The sequence below is a fragment of the Trachypithecus francoisi genome, unplaced genomic scaffold (assembly GCF_009764315.1).
Source record: "Trachypithecus francoisi isolate TF-2019V2 unplaced genomic scaffold, Tfra_2.0 Lachesis_group5, whole genome shotgun sequence".
NCBI classification, from domain to species: domain Eukaryota; kingdom Metazoa; phylum Chordata; class Mammalia; order Primates; family Cercopithecidae; genus Trachypithecus; species Trachypithecus francoisi.
The window spans coordinates 32,812,241-32,829,753 of NW_022681470.1; the positions used below are offsets into that span (position 1 = coordinate 32,812,241).

The window sequence follows — 17,513 nt, forward strand, 5'->3', positions numbered from 1 at the left end:
TTTATTTTGAGACATTAAGAGGGCCGGATCACCCAATTCACAGGCATTTAAGGATACAAACTGATGGCTGGGCTCAGCTTTAAAAAGTCTTATCAGGATTTCTTGTGGAACAGAGTTCCATCCAAGCCAATCTAAAAGGCCGATATAAAAATAATTAAGCTCGCTGCACTTTACACAAATAATCAGACCAAGTATAAGAGTAAAGTCTATTTTGTGAACAACTCAATTCTATCAAGATTTGTTTTTTAACAAAAATAAGGACTAGCTGGCTGTGGTGGCTCATGCCTGTAAACCCAGCACTTAGGGAGGCTGAGGCAGGTGGATCACCTGAGGTCAGGAGTTCGAGACTAGCCTGGCCAACATGATGAAACCCCATCTTTACTAAAAATACAAAAATTACCCAGGTGCGGAGGCAGGCACCTGCAATCCCAGCTACTTGGGAAGCTAAGGCAGGAGAATCGCTTGTACCCAGGAGGCGGAGGTTGCAGTGAGCCAAGATAGCACCATTGTACTCTAGCCTGGGGACAAGAGTGAGACTTTGTCTCAAAAAAAAAAGGGGACTGGAGAGAGATAAATTATGTTTCAAGACTTATCATACATTTGTCATTAAATTCTAAACTCCTTAGTTATTTTTAAGTTTTTGCCTACATTTTAGACTAACCCTGCTTGTTCTGGTGAACCAACCAGTAGTTTCCAGCTGCAGCTCAAAAAAAAAAGAAAAAAAAAAAAAAACAAAAGGGATGGGTAATATAGAAATCTGGATCAATATTCTAGTTCTGAGCAACTGTTCTGCTGCGTGATGGGAATAAATAGGATGCCCAACACTTGGAGGTTTCCTTTTTAGGAAACTAAGAACAAGGGAGCTAACCAAAGACAAGAACTATGCACCCAAATCTTAGCAGGCATAACTATAGCTATCAGTTATCTGGGGTGTCATAAGACATCCTTTTCTCCCTTGTTGGAGGAGGACTCAATTCCACAGCTTCACCTTAGCATTCAGCTTAAGAAAAGGAATCCATGCAACACTCCCCGCTCCCTAAGACACATTTTTGTCTCAAACTCAATTCCAAGCTTCAGGTCAAAGCCATACGAAAGAAAACTGGATCTGATGGATCCAGAGGCAGATGATAACAGAATTTAAAAAGGAACAGCATAGGTGAGCATGACTAATTTCTTACTGATTAAACCAAGATTCCCATTGCATAAAGGTCATGCTACTATCCATGGCATAAATAAGGTCCAGGGAATTCAAAGACTACTGACAGCAGGGAAGATATAGTGTACATGGGTAAGAGTGAATACTCCCACCCCGTAGCATGCCCCTCCCCCCGTTAACATCAGTGAAAGCCACTTTGACACCCATGGGTGGCACCCTGTCGTGGTCGCTGGGACCTGGGATCCAAGGACAGAGGAAAGACAGAGGAACATCTCACTCTCCCTACCTCAAAACATCCCAGGTATTTGCTAGGAAGAAAAGGGAATCTGGGGCACCTCGCTCCTTTCTTTCTAGATGAGTAGCCATTCATCTTCAGTCTGTAACCCTTTTGAGTCCATCCTGAACCCCTGGGACTTCTTTGGAAAAAAAAAACAAGCCTTCTTTTTCTTTTCTCCTCCTCTGTCCTCTCTTGACTGATAAGTAATTGTGTGTTTGTACTATGGGACACTCCCCTTGGATGCATCCTCCAAACAGGGAAAAGTTAATTTCCCAAACCTTAAACTGGTTGGCTTAGGATTGGGCTCAGGGGAAGGGAACCCAGAAGCCCAACACGCCAGCAAAAGGGTAAAAGTTTGTTTTACTAGTCAGGCTTCTGTCCCCATCTCCTTGCACTAACTAGTAAAAGATCTTCAGATTTTTGAGCTGTCCTCACCCTCTCCCCCCTTACTTTGTTTTGATACATGTTTTCTAATAACCCAGTTTGTCTCTTCTTGCCTTTAGGCCCCAAATGGTCACGCAACTGGAGCCTTGGACAATGGCCCCTTTTGCCAGGACCCTCAGATAGGCCTCTCAGGGAGATTTGACTGCCATTTTCCCAAAACAGCACACCCTGTCAGCAGGAAGCAGTTAAGATTAACCTTCCTCCTTATCCTTATCTTTATGGCAGTTAGATATACTTCAGAGGAGAAAATGATAGAGACAGTAGGGTAGGGTCCCCAGGCAAAACCCCTCCTTCAAGCCTAGAACAGCCTGAAGGCTGAAAAACCAGACAGCCTATCCTAGATGAAGCATACCCTTTCCCAGCTGATTCTTTCTGAATAATGTCCACCTGCACACTGGGAGGATGGGGTGGGACCTCAGGAAGTTTGTCATTTGCAGCAGGGAAGAGTGTGGCCTCTCCTGTGCCTGGGTGGTGACCTGGGATTCAATCTGTGAGGCAAGAAACCTGCTAGCAGGATTCTGCCTCACTTTGCTGAGAGTTATTTTTCCCTTTTTCCTTTTCGCTCAATAAATTACATTTTCCTCACCCTTGTATGTGCCTGCAAGCCTAATCCATCCTGGTCACCTGATGAGAGCCTGGTTTTAGCTGAACTAAGGAGAAAGTTTTGCAACAATATCACTACACACATGAAAAGGAAATGTGGTCTAAGAAATATACTTGGTTTCTGTCCAAAGTTCTGAAATTGCCATTGCAAAATTACAGCTAAGACAGTGAAAGAGATCTGACCTAACCAAACCACCTTGCTTCTAACCTCCAAACTGTCCTTGTTCATTCCTGGGCATAGACTGAACTAACTTTGGGAAGAACTTACTTTATAGCTTAAAACAAACAGGGAAACAGCCCTTTCCCAAAACAAACCTCCTTCTTGCCTGGGGACTAGACATTCCTTGTAGGACTAACAAATCAGCCACAGTATTAGAAATTAAGGTTTAGGAGTCATGCAGCTGGAGGCTACAAGATTCTGACCCTCCTTAAACTGTTCCTAAGATCAGTGCTTGAGATACTTTGCAGACCCAGCACTTGATGGATCAGCTGGCACCACCCAGATAGATTAACTGGCTCATCCGATCTTGTGGCCCTGGCCCAGGAACTGACTCAGTGGAGTCAACTCCCCATGATTTCATCTCTGACCCCACTAATCAGCACTCTTGACTCACTGGACTTCCCCCACCCACCAAATTATCCTTAAAATCTCTGATCCCCAAATGCTTGGGGAGACTGATTTGACTAATAAAACTCTGATCTTAAGCATAGCTGGCTCTGTGTGAATTCCTCCTTCTCTATTGCAATTCCCTCCCGTCTTGATAAATCGGTTCTGTCTAGGCAGTGGGGAAGGAGAACCCACTGGGCAGTTACAGTTCCTCACACACAGTTCCTAAAATCCTTGGAGTTTCCTGAGTGATATCAGCATCTTTTGTTATTCATAGCAAGTTCATTTTGATCATACCTGAATTTAGTGAAGTGACTTAGGGTGGGACACCTACAAAACCTCAGGATAAGGCTGGTCAAAAGACCACCAAGTAATTAGAGAGTTGGAACTTTTGCACACACACCAACCTCCAGGAAATGGCTGAGGCCTGGAGATTAAGCTCTATAAAACTCTATAAAGCTCTTGAACAGTAAGATTGAGTGAGTTTCCAGGTTGGTGAACACATTGAGGTCTAGGAGGATCAGGAGAGCATGCATGCCCAGAGAGGGCATGGAAGCTCTGCAAACCATTCTCCTCCTCCCTACCTTGGAATATTTGCATTGTATTTACCAACTAAGCACCCCCAATCTGAAAATCCAAAGTCCAAAATGCCCCAATTAGCACTTCTTTTGAGCATCATATCGCAGTTCAGAAAGTTTCAAATCTTGGAACATTTCAAATTCTGGATTTTTAGATTTCAGATTTCTTATAACTGCATGTAACTCTATAATTATTAATATCTCAAAATTAAAAGTTTACTTTTAAAATTTACTTTTAAAAACAAAATTTCAGCTTTAAAAAAATGCTTAGAAATAAACTTACGAAAAATATAAGCAAAGCCTAGAGTTAAAATCAGTATCATAAAGATGTCAATTCTTCCTAAGATAATTGATAACATAAAGGCAGTTCCAATAAAAAATCCTAAGAAGCTTTTTTATGAAGCTAGATAAACTGATACTAAAGTTCCTATGAAAAAACAAACAGGAAGAAATATTCTGCAAAACAATGAAAAAGACAAGCTAAGAAAGGGGAAGAAAAGAAATATCACACATTAAAACATATCATAAAGCCTCTACAATAAAGAGGTGATAACAATACAGACTTCCCAGAAACAGACCAGCAGATAGATGAACTTTTAAAAACAGGGCTGGGGCACATGGCTAGACATTTGGATGGATGACATTAAATCCACATTTCAAAACATACACTAGAATAAACTCCTAAAAGATTGAGAATTTAAATGTAAAAAAATAAAGATGAGAAGTATTTTAAGAAAGAATGGGTTTCTCTACATCCTGGTTACAGGGAGAAGCTTTTAACCATGATTCAAAGATCTAGATGTAATTTTTTAAAGTTGATAATTTTAACTAAAAACTTTTGAATGGTTAAAAAAAAAAAACACAAAATAGGAAGAAACTATAGGCAACACAGGTCATAGGTAACGACTAGTATTCCTAATATAACAAAGTCTCATAAATTGAACCAAAAAAGTCAAGCACCTAACAGAAGAAAACGGTCTGTCAGCTAAAGATACGAGTATGCTACTCCCTAATAAGTATATTAGCAAACCAGTAAACATATGAAAACATAGTCAGTCTCAGTCATAATTAAAGAAACACAAAACTATTTTAAGATACATTTCTCACCTAATATACTGGCAAAAATTAAAAACTATGAAAAGTCATTATATTAGAGATGCTGTGGGGAAAACAGACATATTTACAAGTTGTTGGTGAAGACACAAACTGCTTTTGGGGGGTGGTTTATTTGGTACTATCCATCCATACCTTTGACCCAGCAATCCCACTTCTAGGTATTTACACTGAAGGTATACCTCCAATAATATGAAAATACACAGGCACAACTTAGTCACTGCTGTACTGGCTATAATTTCAAAATAATGGAAACTACCTACTTGTCATTATATAACCAGGTGATTAAATAAATTATGGTACAACCACATGAAGAAGTTTCATGCAGCTGTAAAAAAGAATGAGGAGGACTTCTACGAACTTCTATAGAGTTACTTTCCTCATAAATTGTTAAACAAAGCAAAGTACAGAAAAAGATTACTAGAAAGCTACCCTTTGTGAAAGACAGCAAAAATAAGAAAATGTGCATATGTATCTGTAAATCTGACTAATAAAACTGGAGAACTATAGAGGGTAAAGTAGAAATGGAGTGGAAAAGATGGAGGTAGGGAAATTGGTAGAAGGGCTGAAAGGGTAGCAGTTATTGATTATAACTTTTTATACAGCTCTGATTTTTAGAATCAGGTTAATATTTTACATATTCAAAAAGGATATATATAATAAGGATGGAAAGTGGGGTAAAATACAAATCGAAGTAAATGAAAGTATTTTAAAGAAATGTCACAAGTAAAATTGAAAAAAATTAAACAAATCTAAATAACCTTTGAATATACTATATTTTCAGTATATATTCTCAGGCTAAAGACAAACAGAATTTCAAAGAAATATCTCTAGTTAGATTTGTTTTCTCAGCAATTTTCATGCTATCTTTTGTATATATATTCTAAGACTATGCAAATAAGTAAATGTATTTTGATCATGAAAGTTAGGTTTCCATCAGAAGAGGAAATTATAAATATAGAAAGGACAAATGCTAAAATGAACCTAGAGATGCTAGAATAGCATGGACTGACCTCAGCTTGTATGGACTGACCACCTAGTTATCTCCAGAGCTACCGACCCTTGCCTACACTATAGAATACATTAACTAAAGATAAATAATTTTCTGTAATCATGAGTCAGTGAGTTGTTTTGGAGCAGAACGCATCAGTTGGTCAGCATTGTTTATTAATAATAATTGAATTCATGATTTGCATGATTTGTACCTGGTTTCAGTAGTGTCTGTTAAAGCTGGTTACATAACCAAAATGTACACATCTAAGTGACTGAAATCACCTTTGCAAAATTATGACTAAGACAGTGAAAGAGATTTAACCTAACTGACCCCATCTTGCTTCCTCCAAGTTGTCCTTGTTCATTACTGGGCACAGGCTTAACTAACTTTGGGAGGAACTTACTTTATAGGTTTGTTGTCTTTTGTTTTGTTTTGTTTTGTTTTTTTGAGACGGAGTCTCGCTCTGCTGCCCAGGCTGGACTGCAGTGGCATGAGCTCAGCTCACTGCAGCCTCTGCCTTATGGATTCAAGTGATTCTCCTGCCTCAGCATCCTGAGTAGCTGAGGCATACATCACCACACCCTGCTAATTTTTGTATTTTTTGTAGAGATGAGGTTTCTCTACGTTGGCCACGCTGGTCTTGAACTCCTGACCTCAGGTAATCCATCCACCTTGACCTCCCAAAGTGCTGGGATTACAGGTGTAAGCATTTCACCCAGTCAATTTACAGGTTACAGTTTAAAACAAAGACCATAACACCACTTTCCCAAAAACAAACCTCCTTCTTGCCGGCGACTAGACAACTAACACTGGCCACAAGATTAGAAATTATGGTTTAGAAGTTACGCAGTTGGAGGCTACAAGATTCTGACCTTCCCTAAACTGCTCTTAAGATCAGTGCTTGAGATACTTTGCAGCCCCTGCACTTGATGGATCAGCTGGCACTACCCAGATTCATTAACTGGCCCATCTGATCTTGTACCCCCTACCCAGAACTGGCCCAGTACAAGAGGACAACTTTAATTCCCTATGATATCATCTCCTCTCTAACCAATCAGGCACTCCTGGCTCACTGGCTTCCCCCAATCCACCAAGTTGTCCTTAAAAATTCTTACCCCCAAATGCTCGGGGAGACCAGTTAGAGTACCAGCACAGCTGGCTCTGCGTGAAAGACACTTTATCACAATTCCTGTCTTGATAAATTGACTCTGTCTAGGCAGTAGGCAAGGTGAATCCACTGAGTGGTTACATGACTAGCTCAACATCAGAGACTCCAACCAAAAGCAGACTTTGGATCTCCTGATACTCAGGTGCTTCAAACCCAAGCCAGTAGTGATTCTAAATGTGGTAACAAAGCAATTCCTGTGCAACCTAGCAGTGGAAGGACAAAGAATATTGTGACTGAATTCTCTGGATCCCTTTCAATAAATACACTATTGCTGCTGGGCTGTTCTGTTCTGTATATCCATTGCCTGTAATCACACTGTTGCAGAAATATAAACTGTTTGATTCCTGGGAGTCCTTCAGTAATCAAACACAGTGATTAATACGCAACTAATGCTTATATATTATGGGTGTAAATATATAACAATATATATTAATACATACAAATACATATATTTCCTAGCTCTGTCCACTGAGAAAGCTTGCAAGCAATGTTACTCCAAGAACAATGAGCGTACTTAAGATTTTTGGTTTTAAAATATATTTCTCCACTAAAAGAAAAGAGGTTTCTTGGATACAAGACTGATTCCAGGACTGGGGCAATGGCAGTATGGAATGAAGCTGGAACATTATTGTCTAAGAAAGTACTTATAAAGAATGAAAGAAATATGTCAAAAGGATACAGAAGTCAGTCTGAAGGAGCTCCAACTAGCCAAATATAAGATGACTTGAGTTTCAAAATTAATAACAGGATATATATATTAATGACCCAGGATCCCACAATGATATAAACAAACAGAAGGACTAACTAATAAATGTGGAAGATATAAAAACTCAGAAAATCATCATTTGGACAACTAACATATCAATGATTATTATTATAAGATAAAATAATGGAGGCTCAAAGGGAGGAATATGGTAACTTTACAGCAGTGAAATCTGGCAGCCACCATCTTAATCAAGTGATCAAAGTTAACATCACAAGCACTGAGACAAATAGATATCATATGCCTCCAGATATGACAAACTAAGGATGACAAAATAGGACTACTATAGTATCCCTGATGAAAATAGATAATCTGAATCTTAGGCATAAGGAAACACAAGACAAATTCAAACTGAGGAACATCCTATAAAATAAATAACTTATACTCTTCAAAAATGTTGATGTCATAAACTGAAAAACTGTACCAATTTAGAGGAGATTAAAGAGACATGACAAATAAATGCAACAAGTCATTCAGAATGGTCCTGGACCAGAATTTTTTTTTCTATAAAGGACATTAATGAATACATTCCTGAAATTTAAATTGTAAAGAATTTAAAATTAAAAATTTAAAGTTTTCTCAGATATATCAACATTAATTTTCTAATTTTGCTAATTGTTCTATGGTTACATAACAACTCTGAAGTAAAATCAATAGGCAATTACAAAAGTTCAGAAATATAACTCTATAAAGTTCATACATTTCTGGCTTCACTTACATTATATTGTTATTATATACATATATACATTATATTGTTATATATATATTATTTTTCCATTCAATTTCAACTACTAAATAGTATTTTTAAGAGCAGTAAAGTAATCCATCCTATAGTTGAGCACTATTTCTGCAACTACTATGGCTGGGTATGTTTATTTTTCCAGAATTTTCACACACATATGATTACTACCGGTATATAATCTTTACATAGTACTTAGAATCATTCCTTAAAATAAATTTCTTTGTGAATAATTAGCAAATCAAACTATTTTAGCATTGATCATATGTATATACTGCCAAATTATCTTCCTGGAAGACTATCAACTCAATTACCACTCTCCCTTCCTCCACCTACCCTTCCCCAATAGGCACATGCTCGAGCACATACACTCACTGCAAGTAAGAGTATTTCCCATTTTGGAACATTCCTTTGATTTTACCCATAACTATCAGATGATTTCTTTGGTACCTTGTATTATTCTATATTTTGCTTTTATTTATTTGCAAAATTGAGTATTATTTCATGTAAGCTGAATGTGTGAATTTTTGTCTTTTAAAAATATTGATGTTGGCCGGGCACGGTGGCTCAAGCCTGTAATCCCAGCACTTTGGGAGGCCAAGACGGGCGGATCACGAGGTCAGGAGATTGAGACCATTCTGGCTAACACGGTGAAACCCCGTCTCTACTAAAAAATACAAAAAGCTAGCCCAGCGAGGTGGCGGGCGCCTGTAGTCCCAGCTACTCGGGAGGCTGAGGCAGGAGAATGGCGTAAACCAGGGAGGCGGAGCTTGTAAACCAGGGAGGCGGAGATCCGGCCACTGCACTCCAGCCTGGGCGACACAGCGAGACTCCATCTCAACAAAAAAAATAAATAAAATAAAAAATAAAAATAAAAATAAAAATATTGATGTCCTGCACCATCTTCTTACCCTATTTGGAGCTTTTATTAAAAAGATAAAATTGGCCGGGCACAGTGGCTCACGCCTGTAATCCCAGCACTTTGAGAGGCCAAGGCAGGCAGATCACGAGGACAAGAGATCGAGACCATCCTGTTCAACATGGTGAAATCCTGTCTCTACTAAAAATACAAAAATTAGCTGGGTATGGTGGTGCGCACCTGTAGTCTCAGCTACTCAGGAGGCTGAGGCTGGAGAACTGTTTAAACCTGGGAGGTGAAGGCTGCAGTGAGCTGAGATCACGTCACTGCACTCCAGCCTGGTGACAGAGTGAGACTCCATCTCAAAAAAAAAAAAATCAAAGCTTTTAATATTTTGAAGCAATTAAGCCATTTACTTGCCCTAATTATGACACCTTTCCCAATTTGGGTTTAAATTTTGTTTGTGGTGCTTTCTTACATGTAGGGTAGATTTCCTTCTTAATTTCTATAGTTTTATTGTTGTTTCAATTGTTGTTTAGCTGATCTGAACTCTTTCAGTAAGTGAAAACAAGCTAAATTTCCTTCAAAGAGTTTCCCATTTGTCCCAACACCATGCATTTAATGTCTCCTTTCACCACTGATCTACATGACCACCTTTATCATAGACTAAATGATTACTTTTAGGTAGATTTTAAATTTCTATTCTGCTTCTTTTGTTACAGCAGTCTTAGAGTACATTTTAATAGTTGAGGTAAATTCATCATTAACCTCTGAATAATTCATTCTATTAATGAACTTTAACATTAATTGGCCACATTCTACACACGCTTAAAAAAAACTACTGGGATTTATTTTAAATTGGAATCTAACTAAATTAGTAATTATGGTTACTGGTCTATCCAAATTGTTCTAAAATTGATCTGAACTATTTTAATATTTTATAATCTTTAAAATTACATTTCATTAAGAATGTGATTTTGATTAGTATGCATCAACATTGTCTTATTTTAATGTACTCAGTATCATGATAATAGCTAATTTCAACTTATGTTGTATATAGGCTTTTTTTTGGTCTTTCTATATTTATCATCTAGTGATAATGTGGCCTCTTGGGTAAATAATAAGCTCATTTATTTTTATTCTTATCTAAAAATGAAAGCATTCAAGACTATGAATGTTTAGTACAATTCTGACCACATTTCAGAAATTTTTGATAAACAATATTTCCACTAGCAGTATTTTTTGAATGCACTGATTTTTTTAACACACAAGTACTCAGAGGAGTCTTCATTTACTCTTTTCTAGACTGTCTCTGTTTGTTTATTTGAGGCTCTAAGTCACACAATGCAGACGACACTATTTATCTTGTGTTAGATTCAATCAGTTTTTTGAAATTCTCCAAGGATTACAATAAATAACATATATCCTTTGATGCAAAGTACGTATGGAGACAAGTACCTACTAAATCATGCTTAACTGATTTTACTCAAAAAATCTAAAGTCTTTCTAATAGCCTAAGAAAGCCATACGTGAAATGTAGCCTGTTATGTTCTTTTACCTCATCTTCTATTTTTATCTCCCTTGTTCACTTCTCTCCAACTACACGACTTCTGAACTATGTAAGGCATTCTCCACCTCAGGGATTATTTACTTCTTGTTCTCTGCCTAGAAAGTTTTCCCAGGGACATTCATAGAAATATCTCTGCTTCCTCATATCCTGGTCATTCAGGAGTCATCTACACTTTTGCTATTAAGTATCTAACCAACTAGACTGAAAACTTCATTATAGCAGGGATTTCTATCTGTTTTTCTTTTGTCCAATGAGGTATCCTCAGAGCCTCGTAAATATCAGGTACGTTTAAAACAAAAAACAAAAAACAAAAAAACGACGACAACAACAAAACCCCCAAAACCTGCTGCTTGAATAAATGAGTATTTAAAAGCAAAGACTCTGAAGCCACAATGTCTGGGTTTAAATCTCAGCTCCCTCCTCTTACTAGCTATATTAACTGAGTCAACCTCCATAACTTCTCTGTGTACCAGTTTCCTTTTCAATAAAAAATAATAATAGTATTTATCAGCAGGGTACAGAGACTCACATCTGCAATCCCAGCACTTTGGGAGGCTGAGGCAGGCAGATCATGAGATCAAGAGATCGAGACCATCCTGGCCAACATGGTGAAACCCCGTCTCTATTAAAAATACAAAAATTAGCTGGGTGTGGTGGTGTGTGTCTGTAGTCCCAGCTACTCAGGAGGCCGAGGCAGGAGAATCACCTGAACCCGGGAGGTGGAGGTTGCAGTAAGCCAAGATGGTGCCACTGCGCTCCAGCATGGGCAACAGAGCGAGACCTCGCCTCAAAAAATAAAAATAATAATAGTATTTATCTCATAGAGTAGTTCTGAAAGTTAGTTAATACATATGAATAGTTCAAACCCTGCCTGTGAAAAGTAACTGCAAAATACATGCTACCTAATTATTATTATTTTTTTTTTGAGACGGAGTCTTGCTCTGTCGCCACGCTGGAGTGCGATGGTGCAATCTCGGCTCAATACAACCACTACCTCCCGGGTTGAAGGACTTCTCCTGCCTCAGCCTCCCGAGTAGCTGGGACTACAGGCGTGCACCACCATGCCCAGCTAATTTTTTGTATTTTTAGTAGAGACAGGGTATCACCATTTTGGCCTGGATGGTTTCGATCTCTTAACCTCGCGATCCGCCTGCTCTGGCCTCCCAAAGTGCTGGGATTACAGGCGTGAACCACCACGCCCAGCCCCTAATTATTTAATTTCTAACAGATTTTGCTTTACATAAATTCCAATCCTTCGTGATACAAAATTTTACTAATTTTGGAAAATATACCTTTTATTTATGTGGAAAAACTGTCCTATTTTATTCATACTTTTGGAGTTATTTTAGTTTTACAGTATTCTTTAGTTTGCATTTGCCAGGCTTATACTCGACTATCCACTATTTCAGTTGTTCTTGTGTCAATTTATTTTAAGTCTAGCTATTATTTGGAGCACAGCTAGAAATGAAGGGTAAGGTCTTCAGTGCAATGTATCATGTCAGCTCCATCTCAACACTAGTAGGGTTTCCTCCTCAAAAACTACCCAGTCCTCTAACAGATGCTAAGAATTCTCCTGGGTGACCTGTTATTTAATCCTTAAGCATGCATTTACCATGCATATAGTGACTCAGAGATTAGGCAGCTCTACTCCGTATTTTCTCTTTTAATCATCTACAAATTCTTCTAAGTTTTAGGTGTGAGGAGAGCAATACGGCAATAAGATTTCTTGCGGGAGGGGATGAGACGATATTAACACACTGTCTCGGAGTACTATCTCAAACCAAAAGTCTCCTTCACCACATAAAAGTAAGTGCTACTCCAAAATATTTCAAAAAAAAGATTGATTGTTTTTCTTTTTCCTCCAGATTCAATTTCTTTTTACAAAAGTTGCTATATCATGGTTGTGCACATCTGTGGGGGGGGGGTACATGTATTATTTCGATAGACAAATACAATGTAATAATCAATTAGGGTAACTGGGATTTCTATCATCTCAAACATTTATCATTTCTTATGTTGGAAACACTGCAATTCTTCTCTTCTAGCTATTCTGAAATATACAATAAAGTATTAACCATAATTTCCCTACTGTATTATCAAATACTAGAACTCATTCACCCAAACTAACTATATTTTTGTACCCACTAAGCAACTTCTCTCCATCCCCACCCCCCATACCTTTCCCTTCTCTGCCTACTATCTCCATTCCATGCTCTGCCTCCATGAGATCCACTTTTTTTTTTTTTTGCTCCCATTTAAGACTGACAATATGTGATGTTTGATTGTCTTTTGGTTCCTAGCTCACTTCACTTAATTTAATGATCTCCAGTTCCATCCATGTTGCTGCAAATGACAAGATTTCGTTCTTTTTTATGGCTGAATAATATTCCAATGTGTATATACACCACATTTTCTTTATCCTTTCATCTGTTGATGGACACCTAAAGGTCAATTCCAAATATTGACTATTGTGAATAGTGCTGCAATAAACATGGGAGTGCAGATATCTCTTCAATATACTGATTTCCTTTCTTTTGGATACATACCCAGCAATGGGGTTGCTGGAACATATGACAGTTCTATTTTTAGTTTTCTGAGGAACCTCCATACATAATGGCTGTACTACTTCACATTCTCAACAGTATAGGGGCATTCACTCTTTCTCCATGCCCTTTCTAACATTTGTTACTTCTATTTTTTTGATAATACCATTCTAACTGTGGTGAGACGGTATCTCATTATGGTTTTGACTTTCACTTCCCTGATGGTTAATGATAAGTATTTTTTTATATACCTATTGACCACTTGTATATCTTCTTTTGAAAATGTCTATTTAGAGTTTCTGTCCATTTTTAAATTGGATTTTTTTTGCAGTCAAATTTTTTGATTCCATTATATATTCTGGTTATTAATCCCTTGTCAGATGGGTAATCTGCAAACATTTTCTCACATTCTGAAGGCTGTATTCAGATTCAATTTCTACTGTTTTCTAGCTCATAGGATTTGCTAGAATTTCCAAAACAATGTTAATATAAAAGGTAACTGTGGAAACCTCTTCTTGTTCCCCTATATAGAGTTTGGTCAACGTCCTCCAGCCAAAAGCCAATTAAAAAAATCACCTGTAGTAAAACAAGTTTTATTTATTGCTAGTGGCAATAAATATGAATAAGTGAGAGATGGCTCAGTAAGGCACTTGTTAAATAATTTGTGGGAAGGTTCAAGAAAGTGGGGCTTCACTGTGGATTAGATACTGTCAAATGGGAATGATTCTATAATTCAGCAACTTATGTAATGACAAATCTTATCTAGGAGCACAGAAGCCTACAGGGAAGCTACAGTTTTAACTGGTAAAGAAGCAGAAATCACTCACATTGGTCAGGGTAGGTTTTTTTTTTTTTTTTTTCTATAGTTTGCACAGTGACTTTGTTTTTTAAATGTGGCTAGACAACTTTATACGGAGTGATCTTGCTTTTTGTTTCGCTTCATCAGTCAGAGAGAGTAGCCTTGTCTGATGTTGATGTTCTGTGAAATTATGTTCAGAAGGAGAACATAAATGGCTAGTTATAAATGCTAAGCCAGTTTCCAGATACAGGGACTGCTATTATCTCTCAAGTTCCTATGGTATATTTCAATTTAAGGCTTTAAAATTTCTCCTAATGTATTCCATTATGTCGTATAAAAATAATTGAATCTGGTATTTTCATGGCTGTTCAGAAACAGACACAAACCAATCTACAAACTCACTATAAAAAAAGAATAGACCAAATGTATGCATTGTACATGAACATAATACAGGATGATGTACAGAGTAGTCACATAAACTAATCATAAAAGTAACAAGGTAGTCATCCAAATTTGGAGACAAGTAAAACAGAAGTGATATAATCCAAAAGGATGTACCGTTCACTTAGATAAAAATAGGTATACTATTTTTTTAAATAAAGTGAATATACAAATAAACGTTCATTAAAAATACTTCACTGTTTTTTGTTTTACTATAAAGGATATTAGGGTAATTCTTTCTTTTGGGGGCTGGGATGGGGTGGCGGGGAGACAGGGTCTGACTCTGTCACCCAGGCTGGAGTATACTGGCGTGATCTCAGCTCACTGTAACCACGGCCTCCTGGGTTCAAGGTATCCTCCCACCTTAGCCTCCTGAGTAGCTGAAACCACAAGCACATGCCACCATGCCCAACTAATTTTTTTTATTTTTTGTAGAGGTGGGGTCTCACCATGTTGCCCAGGCAATATTAGGGTAATTCTTAAAATCTGAAAATCTAGAATTTAGAAATAATATTGTATCGATATTAATTGCCTGAATTTTAAAGTTATATTGTGATTACATAAGACAACATGCTTGTTCCTAAGGAAATACATGCTGAAGTATTTAAGGGTAAAGAAACATATGTGTGTACCTTACTCAAACAATCCAGAAAAGGAATTATATGTATATATGTAAAAGAAAGGCTGAATGAGAATGATAAAACAAATGTGATAAATGTTAAGTGTTTAGACAATCTGGATGCAAACTATAAAGGAATTCTTTGTAGTATTTTTGTAATTTTTCTCTAAGTCAAAACTTATTTCAACATAAAAAGTTTAAAAACAGCCAGGAGCAGTGGCTCATTACTGTAATCCCAGCACTCTGGGAGGCCGAGGTGGGCAGATCACCTGAGATCAGGAGTTCGAGACCCGCCTGGCCAACATGGTGAAACCCTCGTCTCTACTAAAAATACAAAAATTAGCCGGATGCAGTGGTGCACGCCTGTAGTCCCAGCCACTCGGGAGGCTGAGGCTGGAGAATCGCTTGAACCCAGAAGGCAGAGGTTGTAGTGAGCCAAGATCATGCCACTGCACTCCAGCCTGGGTGACAGAGCGAGACTCCATCTCAAAAATAAAAATTAAAAATGCTTGGGCACACTGGCTCACGCCTGTAATCCCAGCACTTGGAGAGGTCAAGAAGGGAGGATCACAAGGTCAAGAGATGGAGACCATCCTGGCCAACATGGTGAAACCCCGTCTCTACTAAAATTACAAAAAATCAGCTGGGTGTGGTGGCACGTGCCTGTAGTCCCAGCTACTCGGGAGGCTGAAGCAGGAAAATCGCCTGAATCCGGGAGGTGGAGGTTGCAGTGAGCCGAGATGGTGCCACTGCACTCCAGCCTGGAGACAGAGTGAGACTCTGTCTCAAAAATATAAAATAAAATATAAAAATAAAAAGTTAAAAAAAGCATATTAGGCCTCAAAAATAAGCTTGACAGATATCAGTATCTCTAAGTCAATGATGAAGAGAGTAAAGTTCAAAATAATCAAATAATCAATAATCAAATAATCAAAATAATCAAAAAGCTAATTAAAAGAGGTAAAGCTGATATCTATTTTACTCAAGACTATAGTCTTTATTCCATGGAAAAGGTGTAAGTTTCAACAGCGTGAAGCATAATTCAATGAGAGATTTATAATTTTCATATCTCTAAGATAAACTATGTCCTGATTATGCATTTTTTTTTTTTTTCCTAAAGTATTTCCTTCCTCTCAGGTTCTGAAATTAACAGTAAGTTTTAAAAAACTGCCAGGGATAGTGGCTTACACCCACAATCCTACCACTCTGGGAGGGTGAGGCAGACAGATCACTTGAGTCCAGGAGTTTGAGACCAGTCTGGACAACATGGTGAAACCCCATCTCTACAATAAGTACAAAAATTAGCTGGGCATGGTGGTGCACTCCCATAGACCCAGTTACTTGAGAGGCTGAGGTAGGAGGATTGCTTGAGCCTAGGAGGTCGAGGCTACAGCATTCCAGCCTGCATGACAGAGTGTCTCAAAAAAACAAAAACAAAGCAAAACCCTTTAGATTTGTTCCATCACAATTTGGTGAAGAAAATAAACTTAAGTTATCATTGAAAAAGCAATTATTAATATTTGATTCTGCCATTATGCATAAGAGCTATTCAAGTGCTAATCAACACCACTGCATTCAAAATGGTTGTCTTTGTGACAGGACACTTTAGTAAACTAATCTATGACTTTATAACTCAGACAATTATACTTGTGGTATCATTAAAACAAAGATATCGTTTACCTGAGAACTGGCACTGAAACCTGGAGGTTGGCTGTATTCTGTGGAATCAATAATACTACTGCAAAATGAAGAGAGAAAAATGTGATTTCAGTATTTACATAATTTTAACAACTGAAAAACTAAATCTAAAGTATATCATACATAAGCCCAGTATTTCTAATTTCTAAGCAAAGAAAACATTTATTGTCAATCATTAAACATCAAATAGACAACCCATGACATATCAGCAAATATTTAAGCAATTTACCACTTCAACTCAACACCTCAAACATATAAACCAAGAAATAATGTCAACAGGGGATAATCACAAGGCAGGTGTCTATATAGATTTACTTGTTTATATTTCATTTTCAGATAGGTTAATCAGGTTTGGGGAACTTTAAGGAAAAGAAAATTTACACTATTGGGAAAAGAGCACAAGCATGCAATCAAAATCTATGGTTAACAGACCCTGCTATGTCATTAAAAAGCTATGTGTTCTTGGATAGTTACCTTATAATCAATCACTCAAGATTCCTCATCTATAAAAATGAGGTGATGAAGGCTAGCTATTTATATAT

General features: G+C 37.6%; 1 protein-coding gene across 13 annotated transcripts in view; it reads right to left on the reverse strand.

Annotated features, from left to right (window-relative positions):
* COP1 (COP1 E3 ubiquitin ligase) overlaps positions 1-17,513 on the reverse strand; it is a 267,302-nt gene that overhangs the window by 150,772 nt on the left and 99,017 nt on the right. For all 13 annotated transcript variants that reach the window (XM_033198878.1, XM_033198882.1, XM_033198877.1 and 10 more), the window contains one exon: positions 16,954-17,011. In XM_033198878.1, coding sequence (XP_033054769.1) covers positions 16,954-17,011 — 58 coding nt within the window. The remainder of the gene's footprint in view (positions 1-16,953; positions 17,012-17,513) is intronic.